We start from the raw sequence: 20,445 nt of genomic DNA on the forward strand, positions 1-20,445 counted from the left end.
GAATTGGTTAACTGCACACAAAGACTGGGTCTGTGTACATTTTTCTTAAGAGCAAGCCTTTCATGTTACTTTTTTCCCCATTCATTGCTTTCGCTTGGTGGGAAGAAAATTTGCACACGCAGTTTTCCTGTAAAAAATAAAAAGTTCTATGTGTGCTGCTATCACGGGTGCCTGTTAACCAATGCTTTAAAATATGTATTTCAAGAGCGGTCTACTTCTCTGCTGAATCTGTAATAAATACTAAATAGAACAGTGGGTAAATAAGGTGAGCCAGCCATTTCAGTTGAGACTGTTGACAAAGAAAGGCAGACTCTTTATACAGAGTAGTATTTTAGAATGAACAGACTAAAACGGGTGGTATCTTAAAGCAGCAATAAAGTTTAGTTCAGAAAATGAGCAAGGTATTTCAATAGGCTTAATAGTAACAAACCCAGGATATTAATGTTAGATTATTTCCCCCCACCCACACACCTTTTCCAATTCCCATGGGCTTTGCATGTTTAAAAAACAAGGAAGGAAAAGGCTTTGGATGCCAAACAGTAGAGTAGCTAGCTGTTGCCACAGAATTGTTTTCTCTAGAATTGGTTGCTGCTTGACTGCTCAGTTGATCTAGAACATAAAGGACTGGTGTTTTGAAATGAAACTTGTCACTTCTAGTTTCTAGGTACTTTGGTACCAGTTTTGACTTTTTGAAATGCAGATGCTTTCTACTTTAGGAAAACCAGGCTGCTTTAAGATGTACTAAAATTTAAGATGAGAACTTATTTTTATAGTACTTATATATAGTACTATATATATAGTACTTATATATAGTACTTTTTAAACCTGTGCTTAATTTTTTTTTTCAGTGCGTACTTCAGTTAATGACTTAATGTTATGTCAGCACATTTTCATTATAGATTTTCCAGCAGAATAACTTGTATGAATAAAAATGGAAGGCACATGCTTCTTAAACTTCAAAACACACCACTAGTGGGAACTTAGAAAACACAGAGATGCTGTGTGTTCATCTCTGTGCTTGAGAAGGCACTCCCCATTCGTTCTAGATGTTTTTGTTCACTTTGTTCTGCCACTTGGAGATTTATTCAGAGCCTTCTCTCAAAAGGATGTTCATCTAAATTGTTTGTGTATGACAAGTAGTCTGGCACCCTGGTGAAGTACTCTCTGTTCATTTGTTCTCAGTCCTGATCAAGAGTCTAGGCACTGACTTCACATATTTACACATCTGACTTAGCAACAGTATGTGTTTAATAATTTGTAAGCTTCTCGTTGGTAACACAGGGTAATACTTGAGAGCAGGAAAATTGCAAGAAAGATTAATACTATGCAGATGCAAAGCCTTGGTGTGAAAAAAGAAATAATAAGAAGAAAGAGCATTTAATGGACTGAATCATTTTTCAAATGTTTGTAAGGGCATGGGAAGAAATCAAAACTGAAGTAATGCTGTAGACCCTCATTAGCAAAAGGTAAGAGAAAAGATCTTATCTGGTGAGGCCGCAAAAGACTCCATTGCATTTTCTTTACTGGTGGGAAGTGATCTTTCTTCAACCAAAATTTCAAAGAGAGGTTGAAGACAGGCTTGGAGGTTACTCAAGTGTGAAGTTAGTTCATGCGCTGGGCCTAACTAAATATTCTGTAAATTATTTACACCACTTTGAAGTCTTCCTACATTCCACTGTCCTGAAACTAATCAGTCTTTAAAGAAAGAAAAGTAAATGCTTTTGCTACTGATACTCTCTTCTACCTTGTTGAGTGATAAATATTGCTCTTCCTGTGTGTATGCACACGCACACATCTGCGTGTGTACATAAACATTTTGTTCTCTGTGGGAACTGCATCCTTTTTATTTTTATTTTTTTGCGTTGCTTGGAAACCTATTAATGAGCTGGCAGACTCCAAATTGCTGTTAGGTTTTTGATGGCCTCACAAACCATTTAAAATTCCCACTTGTTCCATTGAGTTTTATTTTTAAGCATAGCCATTGACCACCTGAATTACTGCTTGGAAGAAATTAGAAGCCACAGAGCCAGGAATCACAGAACAGCAGACAGAAATTTTTTGATTCACACCCTGAAATAGGGCAAATATTATCTTTTTTTTTTTTTTTGAGGAATCTGTTGCTGAATTTTTTTATTTATCAACATGGAGTCCTTTTGGAATTCTAGAACTTGTTTATAGGAAAAGGTAGTCTGTGTCAGTTTTTAACTCTGTCGATCTCAATTCCTGCTTTTATCTCTTTCATAGCTTTCTACTTCACATGAAGTTCCTATTCCATTCCCCCAGTTCTTTGTTTTCAAATTCAGATGTTTGTAGGCCATTATGTCCTTTCACAGCTGAAACCTTCTCATGCTATTAATTATTGTTCATAGTTCTGTTGCTCTTCTTTTAAACAGCTTGCTGTGTTATCATGCATACTTGGGCATAAAACTAAAGCTTAAAATGTCTTTGCTAGTTTGTCATAAAGGTTGCTAAGTATTTGAATGGCAAGGTATTTTTGGAAACTGTGCTTTTTAAAGGAGAGAGACAGCAGAATAGATGGATATGCATGTATTTATCTAGCAATATCATAGCTAGATTTCTTGATTTTCACATTTTTTTGTTACACTTTTTGTTTTTTTCCTTGATCAGAGATTGACATTGAGCGTTGCGTTCGTGAGTCAATCAACCTGTTTCGCTGGACCCCGAAGAGTGCTACATACAGGCAATATGCACAGCCTCCTCGACAAGCCAATGAGAGCAATGGCACAAGAAGTTCAATGTCCTGCTTTTCTGTAGATTATCAGGAATCACCTAGAGGCGACCTGGTAAGTGCCCTAACAAATGGAGGGGAGAAGATGAGTGATGCAGCCTGCCATGAGAAAATCACTCACCACTCCCCCATTATCAAATGCATTAGAGTTCATCCTTACCTTGTTTTAGAGGAAAACTTCATATGTTATGTATGTTTGTTTCTTTGCCATAGACCTTCTCTGTTAGTCTCTTCCTTGTGTCTGTAGTACTCACGTAAGAATTGCAATTGGATGTTCAAACATTCATGGGGGGAGAAAAGCTGTTGTTATTCCGCTAAGGTAGTCCTTCCAACTCAGTACAACTTCTAGGAGTGTTGTTAGTGCCAATATTGTCTGTGTGTGTTTTGAGGAATGGTTTTTTTGTGACATTTCATTGTTTTTTGTCTTTTCTTTAATGAATATAACAATTTTACTTCTGCTTTACCCTTGTGTAGCAAAAGGGCCTTGCCATCTACTAATATGTTTTTGATCTGGGCATTACAACCACTCTAGAGCTGACTTTACTTCACTTGTGCTGTGAAGTGGTCACTTGCAGCCATGCTACCTGTTCTAGGACTTTCTTAGTTCCTTACTGATTTTCCAACTCTTTTGATAGCCCATACCACTCCATCACAGTGTAATGAGGAATGTGGTGGTAACGTTTTCTTTTGTTTGAGGGTTTTTTTGGCTTTTTTTGGTGTAAAGCAGTAAGGAGATACCCACTAAACTTCAGTCACAGGTATTTAGATTGTCACTACCAAGCATGAGGGTTTGACACTTTTCATCACATACTCTGATTTATTTATCAGCTAGTGCATGGGATTAGAGTCTCTGCCACGTTATTAATTGCGATGAAAAATCCAGTGCAGTGAATTTAACTGCTCTGAAATGTAGTGCTTTATTCTCAGTTTTGTTCTGTTTTTCTGAGCAGGAAGTAAGAAGTTTTTTTTGGTAACGCAGGATATTTAGTTTTGTTACACTTTACTGCTTTGAACTTAAACTTCTTTGATGTACCTGCCAGTGAAATCATTTCTTTCTGTGCCGGATCTCTGCCTCTCCCCACTCTTCCAGCTCTGTGGTGTTTTTTGCTACCACAGCAGACCATTGTCCAGGTTCTACCTGCAGAACTACAAACAGCCTTTGTCTCAGGAGAAAAATAATAAAAAGAACAGTTTCCCACTAAGAACTAGGTAACTGGAAAGTGATGCAGGTAGCTCTGACTTTTTTCCATCTTGGTATGCTAGGTTAAAGGTATGGCTCAAGTTGTTTTGAGAGGTAGTTGGTGAGTTATGTCTTGGCAATAAAAAAAATAGTGAATAGGGTTTTGTCTGTATAGCTATTAATTTCAGCAATTATTCCATTTTTTTAGTAAGATCTGATGTTTGTTTCTTTTGTGAACTACACCATCAGAAAGGTGCTGTTGATTTGAAATGATTTCTTTCCCTCCTCTCAGCAGTATAAATCTTGTCAGTTTTTTAAATGAATTAAATATTTTTTTCCATCTGTGTTCTACAATCCAAATTCATTCATGGATACATTACAAAAGTAGGGGGACAGTATCCATAGTATATACTTGCCCTGTCTATTTTGTCAGTTGCATTAGGTTTGTCTGTCTTTTTTTCCCCAACTTCTACAGACCTAAGCTGTGTATTGTCACTTCAGTATATCTGAATACTTAAATAGCTCTTAAACTTGAGTATATTCTGTCGTCTTTTTTTCTGTACTATAGTTTTCTTTTTATTTCTATTACTGTATTTTCTGGAAGTCTTAGCCACAAATCCAGGACACCAAGAGCTAGACGTGCAAATGCAGAACAAAAAGAAACTCCAAAGAACTTGCAGGATTTAAGAAATAATAGGTGAGACATAAAGGCAACTGGGAAGAAAAATGAAATGACACGAGCACTGGTGATTGTCATACAGAAATTTCAGCCAGCACAACTGCTGCTATGTTCTTCTGGCGATGCGTATAGGGGCTTTCAGTGGGAGCTAAGGATTGCAAATTGATAGAATAATTCAGATGGGAGGTCATCTGGTACAAATTCCAGCAGAAAACAGACAAAACACTGAATTTAGATGTGCTTGCCAAGGGCTTTGTCCTGTCACATCACAAAAACTTCCAAGGAAAACGATTATGCAGTCTCTTTTTATAGCCTGATCCAATCCCTCACATTCTTAACTGTGAAAATGTTTTCATCTGTGTGCTTGCTTTTCTTAATGTATGTCAAGATAGTAAATAGATTAGTTTCCATAGTCCTGTATGTGCTCGTGTCTTTCTGTGTCTAGGCAAAAGTGAAGACATTTGGAAGCAGTGCAGAGGTGAAAGGGAGAAAGCAGCAATGATATAGTAAATTGGTAAATAGAGCAAAGATTTGTATTTGTAGCAGAGAAAAACATCTATTGTTTTGGGTCAGGCAAAGCTTCTTGTGTTTCCCGAAAGATGTGTTGGGGTCTTCTTTCTTTTTCCCAATAGTAATTTTATTTTCATACCAGAAGTGATGTTTGTTTATAGTGCTGGTAACTAGACTCTTCCATCCCATGATTTCCAAGAAATTAAGCTGATGTTTTCACTGTTTCGTGGAGAAGAAAAATAAATACTACAACTTTTATTGCCTTCCCTTTTGTTTCTGCTTTTTGTTTAACAGCAGAACACTTGTGATTCATTGCAGCATAACTGATGGTTTAACCTCTTTTGAAGCTTAAGAGATCTACTGTAGTTTGGAGTTGTTGGGGTTTTTTAGCTCGTTACATGGAGGAGGGCTCTGTTATTCTTACAGAAATTTGTGAACATTTTAGCTTTTTTCTGTAGGTAAGAGGAACCTATCTCATGGACACTGGTAAGGAAGCAGGTTCATATATGATGTTCTGGGGTTTAAATTTTTGGTCTCTTTTATACTTACGTGTCAGATTTGGAGATAGGTATGTTTATATTAATATTCTTCTTACTGAAATCTGCTGTTTACGCCCAAAGGTTGTGGGTATTTTGGTTGTGTTTGTGTGTGTGTGTGTGTGTGTATGTGTATGTATGTGTATCTGTTAATCCTGGAACTGTGTGTTTCTACAGTCCTGTCCTCTGCTAGTGTTTGCTGCCTTGGGAAAACTTTTTTTCTACTTCAAAGCAGTGGAGTCTGATTTTAATCTTCAGTACACACCATAGCCTGAAGGAGTTCTCTAAAACTCCTCTGTGTGTCCTTTCTGGTCACTCTAGCTTTAAAAAAAAAAAAAAAGTACTTTGTTTCCTCATCTGTTTAGTTGGTTCATGTGAAGTAAGCAGCTTGCACTACACTTATATCCCATTTTATATTCATGGGCCACCTCTGTATTTAAGGATGGGAAGAGCAGGAAATAATTCCTTTGAAAACAACGTGTTTAGTTAATTTAATTCTAAACACTATCTGTCTCCTACTCAGGTACTTGTATTTTCCTTTTAAGCTGCTTCAGTTTTTTTCTTAAGTGATTTTTATTGGCTACTCAAATATTTGTGTATATTTGCACATTACAGTGCTTTGGTTAATAATAGCATGAGAAGAATTTGCCCCTGGATGAGCACTCTTCTCCCTAAATCAGCAGTCAGTAAAACAAACTGTTTTGACTCTTTTTTTTTTTATTATTAGCTCTGTTTAGTTTTCATTTTTAGTGACATCTATTTGCAGCTTTGTAAATAGGCTTGGGTGCTCTCCTCCCTCCCAGGCTCATGTGTTGCTTAATCTTATGCTCTTTCAGCCAATAAGCATATTTTTACTGAGATAAAATCTCAAGGAGGAAAGAGTTTCAGAGAGGATGAACATACGTCTTAAGTGGATTAGCATGTGTATTTTTAGAAAGATAGGATGTCAAAAATAAGAATTAAAAAAAAATCCCTTAAATTTATCACTGAATTTTAATAGCAGACTACTCAAATTGGTCTTTAACTTCTTCTTGACCAGTACAGTGATGACTTTTTCCTTACTTACCCTGGTGCATGAAACTTGCCTTCATGCCCTACAAAACCCCCACGTGTTGTTCTTAAACATCAAGGAGTCAGAGACAGATACTGTTTGTCATATAAAGTTTTCTGCTGTGCCTTGATCTCCCTTCTTATGAATGTAGTAGATGTTCACATTCTCTCCAGCTACCTGCATACTTCTGCAGGATGCAGTTCCTTTATCTCTCTGTTTCTCTGCTAAAATGTTGCTCTTCTACCCAACAGAATCTTGTACTTCGAATTTGTCTTGAGTTCAGGTTCTGTAAAGCATTAACTGAACAAGATAGAAATTAGCTTCTTACATAATAAGTTTTATGTATATATATGTATAAAACAAATTTGAGTATGCCTCTGCTTCTGTTTTTCTGATTTCCTGCTAATGGCTGAAGTAAGAATTTGGGTTTACTTTTGATTTTCAGATTGCCTTGGTTGAAATATCATCTTCTGCAAGAAATATTTAACTAGGCACATGATAATTAACTCATCATATTCTGGAAAATATTCTTAGAAATTTTTGAAAGCTTAAAAATTTTCTGTATATTTGGTAGCTTTTCAAAGGAGTGGTGTCTTGTTTGTTTTGAAACTCATAAGCCAGGCAGCCATCAATCAATGCAAGGAGCAGAAGTGCAAGGAAACCTCTGCTTCCAGTGTGCTGGTTTTGCAGATTAAATTAACTGAAGGAAGTCTTGTAGCACATCTTTCACACAGCTTGATTTGAAAAATATGAATGTATTTCATTACATTTTAGGACTTTTTCCAGTAGAAAATAAGGCATTACATCAATTACTGGAGTAGATAAAGCAAGAAGTAGATTGACTTAGGAAATAATTGATGATAAATGTTCATTTTAGAGTCTCTAATGAATGTTGTGGTTGTTTATTTGAGTTCTAATATAAATATTAATTATTTTAATTGAATGTAAGCTGATTGTAACAAATGTGCTCTATTTTCATAGCTGAGACGGAATTAAATGAGTACGTTTATAAGGACATAAATATGATTTAGATGAGATTTTAATAATTTGTTAGATGCTCATTTAGATCATGTTCAGATATTGTAAACATATTTTGTGCAGGAGTTTTGGTTTCAGGAGTCTCCTTGTGACGTATTTATCTGCTGTAAATATAAATGAGGCAGTTGGAGCAGCCAGAGTGCTCTCTGCAAACCTTAGCCTCAGGTTCTGGAGTCACTGATTTCCCCATCCCATTCCTTCTCACAAACCTTTGTGTTTATACACACTTTGAAGTTGAAAGCTGATTGTCTTTGACCTTTTTGCCCTCTCACAATTGGGATTCCATGACTGATTAACAAATATGCTTTTTTTTTTTTCCTAAGTATACCTGTAAAAATAAATAAAGTCGGCAGTTCTTTCTTTGCGTCTTGTGGGCGAGTTCTTTATTTTTAACATCACTACCATATGATGGTTTTTAAATCACTTCTGGTTTGAAAATTGTTTTAAAATCAAATTTGAGGTTTGATAACCATTTTAATGGTCGTTTTTACTTTTATTTTTCTTTTTTACCATTGCCATGTTACTGAAGAAAATAAATCTGCTTAAAAAATCTTAAGCAGAAGCTGCTGTATGGCAAATTCAGGAGTATGGCAGCTACTGGTTTGCCATTGGTGGTAAGAGTTTGGATTTGAGCCAACTCTGTTTCCTCTCCTGTGTTTGATTGTAACCTCTAGTGGAATGTATCCTGTGAAAAGACATTGCTGGGGGTGCATGTGATACCCTAGTAAAGTAGCCTCTGGTTAGTCATTACCAAAGTGAATTACTAGCACTGAAAAGGGAAGAGTAGGAAAAACAGAATTTACAAAGTATCTCTGTCAGTGTTACACCTTCCCATCTGCGCTCACCACTCAGCTGCTGCTGGCAGTCCCTCAAGTGTCACTGTGGTTTTTATCTGTACTTCTTTGGCCAGCAATGACAGATGCAAATTTTCCCTATTGATTATTGATGAGTGATCTCTAAGCTGTGTGGTCTGGTATGCCTCCATTCTTGAAAATTCGGTCTTGTGTGAATGTTTCTTTCCACAAGTAACTGGTCCTATGATTTCAGTTTTAACTAGAAAGAATTCCTTGTTTTGTCTCACTGAAATGTAATAATAATATTTTTCAAACTCTTAATCTTTTTTAAATTCACCTTCAATGCATGGAGAATATTTTGAAGCAGTTACATACCTCAGTGTTTTAGTAATTTCACTGGTAATTATTTGTCAGTATTCTTAACTACATGATGTAAGCTAACGTTTAGATTTTCCTCTGAGAAATGAGTAAGGAGTGAGCTTGCGAGTTTGTAAGGAGAGTGAAATTTCAGGCTGTAGATGTCCCGAATTTCAAGATGTCTGTCTGAAGACACAGTTATCCCTTTTTCAGTTCTTGCTCTTTTTACGCATTTTAGCCCCAGCCCTGGTTGTCTTTGAGAGGGAGGACGACAATGGAACTGTCTTTCTGGCAACCAGCATAAATAGTCGGTGCTGTTTCCTGTGTGACAGTTTTATTTCAAACTTCTTTAAAATAATCCGTATTTTATTAACAGCAGTGTATGCTTTTTGCAGTGTAGCGTGCTTGTGAATTTATTTTAGGAGGGAAGCAACTCTCAGAATGAACCCCCTGAGTGTGCCAAAGCCACGCTTTAGGACCAGCTTCGTTCCAAAAAGCTTAGTGCTTTATTCTGCTTCTGATTAGTACAATTAGATAGTGCAGAGAGAAATGGTCCACTTAATATGACTTTCTCATGTTTGTGTGCTTGTAGCATTAGGAGGCAATAGAGTTTGGCAGAAATATTTGAAGCCAAGTTTTGGAGGAAAAGTAAATTCAAGGATCTTTTTTTGCGCACAAACGTAATGAAATGCACAGGTACAGCTGTGTTATGCCACTCCCAGCAGCACTAATTCCATCTTACAATAAATTCTGTGTATGCCTTATATCACTCCTGTGAATGTTTTGTCTTAGAGCATGCTGCTGTGTAAACAGTGATACTGAACAAGTGTAATAAAAATGAATTTTCAGGACGTGGGGAGGAGATGTATTATGTGGGAGATAAATGTATTTATGGCCATCAAAAGCCTAAGCTTTGGGTTTTGGTTTGTTCGTAGTTCACTCCCCAGGTTTCTCTCCTACCCTGTCTTTTTCTTCTCTGAACATCCTAGCACTTCGCTGCCTTTTATAATACTCATTTAGAAAATAATAGCAACCACAAAGATTGATTGTTTTTTTTTTTAAATCAAAGTTTCCTGACCCCAAAGTGACAGACATGATCACATTGTGAGAGAGAAGAAATTTCTCTTCTGGTTGCAGTTTGCATTGAGGTGTGATATAAATTCCTGTTGTTTTTGTTTTTAAAGAGAACAAGGGTATCTCTGGCAGCTGGTGACCTTAGGAGTCTGTAACTTGTTTTTCCACAAAATATTACAATTTCTTGTCAAAGAGACGGTATCTGTTAAGAGAAGATTGCATGCACTGATAGAAACTGAGGAAGGTGTGCAAGACTGTTCTTGTTGCTTCTGGTTTTATTTGATGATGAAGTATCTTGTGGGTGTTCTCAGGCACAACTGGATTATGGCTGTAATTTAAAGTGGTTCCCTGTAGTGGTGAGAAGTATTTACCTGTTTTATCACACCAGAGACAATAAGAAAGGAGACCTTGCAGCACGTCTGCCTGGCTGCGTGCAGGTAATAACTTTGTCTTTCTGCTCTGCTGACTCATTTGATTTACTCAATTATATTATTCCAGGGAGACAGAGTGAGGTTTCCTTGATAATTAGCTACTTAGGCAAGCAGAGCCCACTTACGTTTTTGTAGACTGCTTACAATTGTATAAGAAGATTTGGAGAATGTTTATGAATGATGACAAGCCAAGCATTGCTGTTTGTTCCCTCCCTAATCTTCCCTAGCTACTGTTCTCACCTCCTCCCTGCAGCATCAGCTCATACAGAGAGGGATAGGAGATGTGAAAGAGACCAGGCTGCATGGTGGGCTGGATCTGCCTATAAGATGTTCTTGTGGTGCAGAATCCTTCAGATTGGATCAGCTGCACAGCAGCGTTGCTGGAAGCACGTGTCTGGACATTTTTTTTTAATCTCTGATTAAAAAGGTGCAGGATCTGGAGCTGGGAGCTCTGTGGGAAGGGGAAGACGAGTACAGCTTCCAGACCCAGGAATGGGGCAGGCATAGCAAATGGGAAGTGGAGCGAGATGGGGAGCATAGAGAAGGTGGGATACCAGTGTCTAGACTTGGAAATCTGAGAGCTGAGTATGATGGCAAGGGAGGACAGAATCTGAGGTATAACAGTGTGTTTGTTAGTGAGGTTGTGTAGAAAACAATATCTCTACAGTGTTTGAAAAATTTTAGAAAGCAGTTCCTAGCAGCTGGAAGTTTATACGTTCCTTCCTTGTAAGCAGACCAGACTGAAAATTAAAAAAAAACTTTGAGACTGTATGAGGTGACTCCATGTTAATAATGGTCATAAAAATGGCATTGTTTGCGGGGATGAGAGATTGAGACAGCATGCATACACCTTGTTTATTTATTATTATTAAACTACTCTTTTGCCTGTGTAGGCTTCTTTGTGTCAGTAGGAATGAATTTATGCATTATTCTTTCTCTGTGGGTACAGGAGTAAAGTCCTTTTCACTATCAGAGCTGTCATTCTGTTTGTTTAAAAGCAAACGAAAAAAAGTCCAGCAAAAATAAATGTACAAAGGACAATGATTTTCGGGATTAAGTACTGCCTTCATCTACTCAATTATCAAGGATAGAAAGAAAAACAGTTGCCTGGGAAATACTATGTGGAAACACTGGACATGAGCGGTTTCGGTCATGAAATTGTTTTATGTGATGGTTAGATGGCTAAATTCCACAGTGTTCTTACTTGATCTTGATTGATCTCCTTTTCAGATAGTTCCTGAAAATTGGCATTGGCTGTCAGGAAAACTGCTGTTGATTTAAAACACGGTAGTGATGACTTTGGCAAGGCGGCTACAAATCTGCCTGAAATGTCAATTCTTGCTTATTCTCCCTCTTCTTTCTACCGGTTTTCATCTGACTGCTATGTTTTAATTTGTGTAAAATAGTGCTACTCTGTATGAATATATTTACCCCAAAGCTTCTTTGGGAACATGACCTTGAATATTGTAATTAGATGGAATAGCAATACATAAGCTTTCTTCCATTACTGGTACTTCAACTAAAAATAAGCACAAAACACAACATCTTTGCTAGAAACTGATGTGACCCTTGATTCAGAGTTGCATCTTTTTGTAGTTGCTGTGTGAATCTGCTTTTGTCTGGTTTTGTTTGATCAATTCTTCAGGTATCTTCCAAAACTTCTGAGCTGGTTTTAAAATGTTGTTTCTTTCTTATTCCTAGTTGTACATGAATACATTGATTTCAGAAACAAAACATTATATTCCAAAAGAAGGGAATGACATTGTCCACAAAGGATGTTTTTTCGTGTAGGACTCTGAAACTAAGAAAAGAGTATTTTACTTGAACCCTGGATTTTAATTATATTGACTTTCAGGCTGAAGTTCCTTCTGTATTAAATGTGTTGCAGTAAGCTATTGCAACTTCAAAGACAAAAGCTGGGGAGCCCTGCTTCGTAGATAAAGCTATCCTTTCTGTGGATAAAAAGTTACTTTATAGCTCCTGTGTTTATCAGATGGGACTGTTGAGTTCAGGTTCAGCAGAACTACAGATACTTGCTTATTTTCTCAACAATGTATATCTTCATTTAAGAGCAGGGATGAAATGCCTGTAAGAGATTACTGCTAATGGAAAAATAGATTGGAGTTACGATTGTACCAGCCACGTGTTCTGAAGTGCTTTAATCTTTCTGAAGCTTGACTTCTAACTTGAGAATGCTTAAGCAGCTTTGATTCTAATATTAAAAAGAAAAAAAAAAGGTAAAATTCTTAATGACTGTTTCTTCTTAAGAGCAGTAAATGGATATGGCTTAGCAATTCCCAGACGTATTTTAAAAATTAATGGGGTTATAAGAATAATTTCTTTACTTTCAAAGTACTTAAGATATTGTCAGGGAGGCTTCTGGGAGGTAACTAGACTTAAGCTTCAGTGTAAGTATTATTTTTTCTATATCATGGTGGTGATTAAGCAGTCTTCCCTGATGATCGGCTTCTTATATCTGATTAATCTAAATTAATATTCACCATTGAAGTTAGTAAATGCTAAAATAGGTCTGTTTGCGTGTGTCAGCTGCCTTCCCTTGCACCTTCTCTTAAATGTTTGGCTGGGCTAAAGTGAAGAGATTAAGTAATTGCTTTGGTGAGGAAAACAGCAGCTGAAACAGGTGAAAAGCAGGGGAGGTGTTTAAGGGTACAGAATAATCTGCAAGATTTGGGCTGTTAGGAGCTGTAACAGCCTGAAGTCTGAACTCAAGTCCAATGCAAAATTGCAGGTCTGTTTACAAGGATGGTGATATGTAGATGAGGTGAGAGGAGGATCTGGTAGAAGGATTGATGTCTTGGTGTTAGCCATGTTTAGCTTGAGCTCACTGACAAGTCATCAGGGAAACCCTGTGAGAAAATGTCTGATAAGAAATATAGCTGTTATCAGATACCTCAGAGAAAGTTACATTCTTACATGTTATTAGGAAATATGATCTTACACGTGCATTCATGTATTTAACTTTGCAATTTGAAGGAAAGAAATTAATCTGATAAAACAGCTATTACAGAAGAGGATTCAGCAATTCTATTTCTCAGAAGTCTATTGATGACCTTTAGTCTACAGCTTTGTTTAAAGCTTATATAGTGGTGTTGTATCACAGATTTGTCCATATAGACAGAGATGGACATGCTAGGTCAGAAGGAAGGAAAAAGAAACAAAGAAAAAGAAATTAGGGCAAATGTGGTTGTAAGATTCACAGTTGAATATGTTTCTCCTTATTTTCAACCTAGTTAATGGAAAAAAATGCTTGTCCTGCTTATTAAAAACCTATTCATGGGATGGATAGCGTCTACCTGTGCAATGCTTCTTGTAGCTTTATACTTTATAGATAAGGGAAAAATGATTTTTGTATTAGTATAGGCTAATTTTGACCCATTTTGTTTTCTGCTGAAAAATTCACGCTTTCTTCATGAACTTATTCTTCCCTGAGATACTCATTTCATATGCAGAATAAGAATTGTATAAATAAAAGTAGGAAGTGGTTGCATTGTTAGAGCCATCACAGAATCGCAGAATGTTTAAGGTTGGAAGGGACTTTTGGAGATCATCCAAGTCCAGCCCCCCTGGTGGTGCAGCTTTCCAAGATATGGGCTGCTGAATTCATTTGACAAGTCTGAAGTTTGTCAGAAGTGTTGGCCGTTGTTCCTCCTCCCTTTTAATCCATCTCCTTTTGGAGAAATGGAGTCCAAGTTATGGTACTTTTCTAATGACCTATATTTTGAATGTGCTGTATATGCTCATTCTCATAAGTAATACACTATAATGTTCTATTTGAGGTTGTTCTTTCTTTATTTTTTGGCTTTCTGTTGTCCATATCTGTATGCTTGTGCTCATGTTCTGAACAGCCATGGAGCATGCAAGCAGAACTTCATGATGAAATGGTTGTCTGTTTAATTAATGTCTTCTTCCACAAGAATAAGACATCAACAGTCTGAAGATCTTTCAGAAGTGGCTCCTTGTAACAATTGCTAGCTATTCTGTTTGTTCTTGTCAAGACAGAAGAATTCACTAGAAACAGCTGAAGGCTTAGTCATAAACAGCTTTTGCCTCTGTTTGACCTCCTGAACAATAGGAGCTTTTAACTGTTGCGCAAGGCAACCCAGTCCTGTTGTAAGATGATTAAGCTCCATAAGTGTATCTTTGATGTACATAACTCAGAGTAAGTTGAGTTCCATTATGATTTTTTTTTGTCTGTATAACCAATCAGTTAACTCTCTGTCTGCTGGATTAAAGCATAATGACAATAAGGTGCTCTAAAATTTACCTGTGATTTTTCATATTGAGGCAACGGTGCTAACAGAAAATAAAATCTTGCTGCAAAAGGTTATAAATCAGTGTTCATTAACTATTTGACACCGTGATGCATGCTGATGTATTTTTAATTACAGAATGTATGAAAGTTTTCAAAAATAGGCACTTTAAACAGTTAATGAAGTGATATAAGGACCTTCCATTACAGGTATAGCTCTAGAAGTTCTATCAAGAAGAAAAGGCTCCTGTGTGCCTATGTGATAATGGGAGAAGTGCCTGTAGCACTTCTTTAATTTTTAGATCTTCAAATAGGTTTTGCAAACCCAGTGTTCCCGAGGACAAGTACCTAGAGCATGCTCCAGATCTTTCTGCCTATTGGTTTGTAAAGAATCTGGCTTTCACCCTCTTGAATATTCTAGAGGTTTATCTTATCATTTTGAGTGGATCAAGCTTGCTCTCTTGCACAAAAGCCTAGTTGTAATGACTTAGGAAGGAGAAGATTGGTTTCCATCTAACCGAGTTGTTATACTTTGAGATTGTCAAATAAGTAGAAGTTGCAAACAATGTTGTGTCTTTATCACCTTTAATATTATTTTCCTGTTTTTGAAGTCTAGGGATTCTATCAAGTTGGATGACCTGAAGGCAGAGGTGTCACCACGGATTTCAGCAGAAGATCTGATTGATCTTTGTGAATTGACAGGACCCAGTCATTCCAAAACACCTATAAAGAAAACGAAGTCTAGCAAGCCAAAGTTGCTGGTGGTGGACATCCGTAACAGCGAAGAGTATCCTTCCAATCCAAGTCTTAACCTTGCCAAATCATGCTTGTATCAGTTACCTCCTCTTTGTCTACAGGAATGCGATAGTAGAACAGTTAAAAGAAAGGAGGGGAGGGGAGGGGAAAGGATGTGTCCGGGTATGGTGAAAGAACTGAAGGTGTGTTTTTTGTTTTTTTTTGTCATGGAGAGTCCTGGTTTGTAGAGGAGAGCGCAAACGTGTTCTTACTTTCACACTTGAAGCTGTGATTGTAATGAAACCAATTTGTACCAACAGCACATGTGCTTTGATGCAGCTTGTTTGTTCGTGATAGATGTTGTCAGCAGACCTTCTCCAGTACTTTGAAATATTTTAGCAGACCAGCATTTTGCAAATGTGGGAGACTTCCCAAATGAGTGGAAGGGATACGGACAAACTGTCAACAGCTTGTGTGCTTTGCCAGACCCTCTGGGAAAAATCCATCCCTACAGAGTGCATTCTCATTACTGTCAGATGATGCAGCCCGATGACTGCCTTAACTTATGGTACCTAGTTTGTTTATAATCAGAAAAGGCTTAAAGGTATCTTGAAACTACATTTGTATCAGAGTTGCTACTCTATCTACACCGTACTCTTTTTTTTTTTTTTTCCAAATACATAGTCTTTGACTGTAGAGTGTTTTTTTGTTGGTTTTTCAATTGTTTTTCTGAATAGGTAAAGTTAGGAGTCTGGATTCATTTTATTTATTTATTTAAAGGGGAATTCCTTCTTAACAGATGTGCTTTGCAAGGAACATGTCCATGTTCATCAACATCCATCTAAAACTGGCAGCACTTACATAATTTTATTAAAGATAACTCTTAATGTTCTATAGAGCATTTGTGAATAGAATTGTTATTGTTTTATACCATCTCTTAGATGTTGTTCCATGCGTGATGAAGAAGAGATGTCACTTATTTTTGCAGCCTAGCTTTGTATGTGACTGTAATGAGCAGACAATATTCAATTAAAAAAAAATAATCAGGAATTTAGTCCACCTTCTGCTTCCAAAAAAACCAAGAATATTCCTGTTATTTATGTCTGGCTTGTTCTTGAAGATCCCCAGTGATATTCAGCAGGCTCCCAGTAATTTAAAAAAAAATCTTCCTGTATCTAGTCTAATTCAAATTACAGACTTCATGTGTATGAGAAAAGAGTAAATTCTAAACAAGGTAATGTATATCCATGAGTGATTTGCTTCCATGGTTTTTAAAAGTATGATTAATGTTAAGGCACTTCAGTTGATAACGTTATTTCCCTTTAGTGGTGGATCGATGCCGAACATATGAGGTAAAATGAACAGTAAAATTTAAATAACTGCTTTATACTTAATTTTTCTTCACTTTATAGGTTGTTAAAATACTATTTTAAATGTAATTTTGTATCCAGGGAAGTATTTTTCTCAAGTATTTCAGCAATATTTATGACCAAGTACAGTGAAGTAGAAAAACAAATGCAATTTTTAATATGTAAATAAATGTAAATTTATTACATACATAGTACAAAGGTAGTATAACATTAATAAGATAAAAACTTATTTTCAGATAGTTACAATTTTGTTGTCTGCCATACTTGAACTGGTTATGTGATCTGCTACACAGATCAAACAAATTGATCAAAGAAATACAAAACAGTAATAATTTTTTTTTTCTTGCATGCCTTTATTTCCTATATCAGTAAAGATTTCCAGTTAATCAGAGATTCATTTACCTGACTAGATTGTCTCTATTTTCTAGAGTCCTAATCTTATTTTTCTCCTGGAATTAGACTGTTGAAAATGTGGTCCACTCTTTTGAGGCTCTGTTCTAAGAGATGATTTGTCCATCAAGAGATGATAGTTTTTAAATTCCAGTTAAAAAAAGAAGGCCCTGGAATTAAATGATCTACAAATTTATTGCTACTGTATAAAAAAAGCTTTGATGCTACTGATTTAAATAATGCTTTTATTACTGCATGCATCATTGTGTTTTTAATTATTTAAGCTGCTTACTAGAAATTATCAAAGACAAAGCAGGTAGGGAGCAAGTAATGCAAAACGCCTAGACTATAATAATTGTACTATCATCTGTGTACAGGAATGGATTTATTTGTATTACAACCAAGATCAAAGGCAAGGTGCTTGCTTAAGTATTTCTGTAGCTTTCCTAAAAGCTTGATAATAGGTTTTACTCTACTGTCGTACTAATCCTATTCTACTCTTGTGGATTCAAAATTTCAATTATTTGAGAATCATTTGACTGTTATGAAGTGGTTTTACGAGGCAATTTTTCATATTAAAAATTTTAATCAGACCTGCTCTTTATATTTTGTGAATGAGTAGACATGCTAGAGACAGAACCTCTGTAGCTCAAGCTACAAGATCATAATTACTGTGGCTATTGTTCCAGCGTGGTTGGATTTTATGGTAGAGTTAGGTACGATTCAGTGCAGAAGACAAGCCTACTTTCTTCTTCCTGTATCCCGTCCTTTAATTCTTTAGTGGACTTGGATCTTCCTGGAATTAGGAGGTAGGGAATGTCATTTTTGAAATGTCAGCCTGGTAGGTAATAAAATTTTTTTTATGTCATTCACAGAAGAAAGAATATAGTAAAGAGATAGCTATTAAACTGTCAGTAATTCAGAATTACATAGGAAATCAGAAGTAAAATGTGATCATATTCTGTCTAAATGACTGTCATTTCAGAACTTTTAACCTGGTTAGTAGCTATAAGAATGTTATAAAGCCATGAGCAGTTATAAAGAGGAGGTTAGCACCCTGAAGTGGTGAAAGGAGTGTCAGAAGTTTCCTCTACTAAACAGAAACAAATTGACAGCATTAATGGATGGTATGTGATCCACTTCGTTCTATCGAAGTTTTTATAGAGCTGTGTTTTTCCCACTCGGCAATAATGATAAACATGAAATTGAAACTGTTACATAAATCACAATAAACGAACGCTAATATTAACCTAACTCAATTAAATCTGACCTCCATTTAAGACAATTCTTTTAATAAAAGGGATTCTAGGATTTATAATGAAATGTACTAGCTTTCTGCACATGCAGTAATAGAGAGTGACTAATCTAGATATTTGACACTGTATATGATTTTACAGAAATTTACAATTTTACATCTCTTCAAAGCCATTCATGCTAACTGTTGGGGAAGAGAATTATTCCATGCATTTACATACAGTCTATTAAGGTAATTCAGAGGGTTTTTAATGTCATGATGCTCTTTTCAAATTCAGTAAACGCTAGTAGTGATCCAACTTAATTTTTATTGAGTAGATGTTCACATTCTTTATTTGTCCATAAAATCTCATTGAATGATCATCCTTTGAGAGCGAAGCACAATTAAGTATATATCAGCATGGCTTGCACTTCAGTCTTAGTGGGACACCAGGTAAATATAAATAATGGTCTTTGTTTGGGAATCTGAGTGCCTATTCATTAGAATTTCAGTTTGGATCAGAATTGTAGGGGGGTTGGGAGAAGTTGGCAGGAGGTTTTAAGAAAATTTCCCTATAATCCCTATTTAGTTTTCAAAGGAATTTTATGCAGTAGTAATTACATTATAAGAGATGCTCCAGCTGCTCACTAGTATTTGATTCCTGTGGTCAGAATAGAGCTGGTTTGAAGTAAAATTCCCTGAAACGTACATATTCTGGATATTGAGTCTGGAGTATGGTTTCATTTAACAGATCTGTTTTTGCAGTGCTTATGAAACAAACCCTTAATTCTCTCCAGTGTTCTATGTAGTTTCAGATATTGTTTTCTCTCCACATAAGTGGTAAGTGAAGTTTATCAAAATCTACTAGCACAAAAGACAGCATTGTTGTTTCTCATCAGCCAGGATGAAGAGCATGTTCATTCTACAGCTCTGTGCGTACTGCACATTTCTCTGCCTTGTACACATCCTTAACTGTTTATCCTCAGCTTTAACCGTGGCCACATCTCTGGCAGCATCAACGTCCCATTTGCATCAGCATTTACTGCAGAAGGGGATCTCATCCAGTGCCCAGCAACTGCCACACTCCAGAGCTTTAAAGGAAGAGTTGTGGTGATTGTAGGAAATGCAGTGAAGAACATGGCTGCTGTAAGTCTGTAGATATAATGGATATAATGTATATGTTTATATGTAGAAATACACCAGAAGAATGAGTGCATACGGTAGTAGTAAATAATACAGTATGAGTAGTTTATATATTAGTAACTTAGGGGGGGGTATCAGTACAGGATCTGGGGGAATTTTCTGTTAGTTTCTGCTTCTAGACAAACACATTTAAAGTGGCCAACATCTGAGAGAGTCAACATTTTGAAATGAATTTTTTAATGTTTTTTCACCTTTGAAATATTTATATTGATGGGTTATAAAAGCGACTTTAGAAGTTCTGATGTCTATCGGTAAGATTTGTTTTTCAAAAATCACTTGAGTTTAACAGATGTTTGTTCCTGTGATATTAAGCATATACAAGGTAAGCAGGGAACAGCATATCTGGTATGAAGTCCAAGGGAAATAGGACGTAGGTCATATTACAGCAAGTAAGAAGGAAACAATGTGTTGGTTAGTTGTATTTAATTATTTAGGGTAAGTAATTCTGCTCATTTAAGAGAAGAATATTTTGTACATATGACTTCCATGTGATAGTTTGGGTAGATGGAGAGAATACTCCGATGTTCTTACTCATTTCTATAAATACTGAATGGTGTCGTGAAACAGCAGAATAACTAGTAGAATTATTTCTTCTGCTAATATTCATCTCTGGAGAAGGAAAGGATTTTTTTTTCCTCAGATGTGCTTTAGGTATAGTATACGTTTAGTTCAACCCAGTCTCTTAAGCTTATTCACTCAAAAGGCAAGAGCTCATCCTCATGATAAATATTTTGCTGTGGTTTTTTATACATACAGGCAGTTGTAAGTAGCATGAGAAATTCTTTTCATTAATCTGTGTTTCGTGAGTTAGAAAATTGCCTTGTGATTGTCATACCTTAAACTG

The 20,445-nt window shown here is 36.3% G+C and overlaps 1 protein-coding gene across 29 annotated transcripts in view; it reads left to right on the forward strand.

Moving 5' to 3' along the window:
• TBCK (TBC1 domain containing kinase) overlaps positions 1-20,445 on the forward strand; it is a 119,190-nt gene that overhangs the window by 62,195 nt on the left and 36,550 nt on the right. For all 29 annotated transcript variants that reach the window (XR_002438673.1, XR_002438669.1, XR_002438668.1 and 26 more), the window contains exons 23-25: positions 2,629-2,804; positions 15,281-15,456; positions 19,385-19,544. Coding sequence is in view for 1 of the 29 variants with exons in the window: in XM_021396811.1 (XP_021252486.1) it covers positions 2,629-2,804; positions 15,281-15,456; positions 19,385-19,544 (512 nt within the window). In the remaining 28 variants the exon portion in view is untranslated. The remainder of the gene's footprint in view (positions 1-2,628; positions 2,805-15,280; positions 15,457-19,384; positions 19,545-20,445) is intronic.

Source organism: Numida meleagris, chromosome 4, assembly GCF_002078875.1.
Source record: "Numida meleagris isolate 19003 breed g44 Domestic line chromosome 4, NumMel1.0, whole genome shotgun sequence".
Taxonomy (NCBI): domain Eukaryota; kingdom Metazoa; phylum Chordata; class Aves; order Galliformes; family Numididae; genus Numida; species Numida meleagris.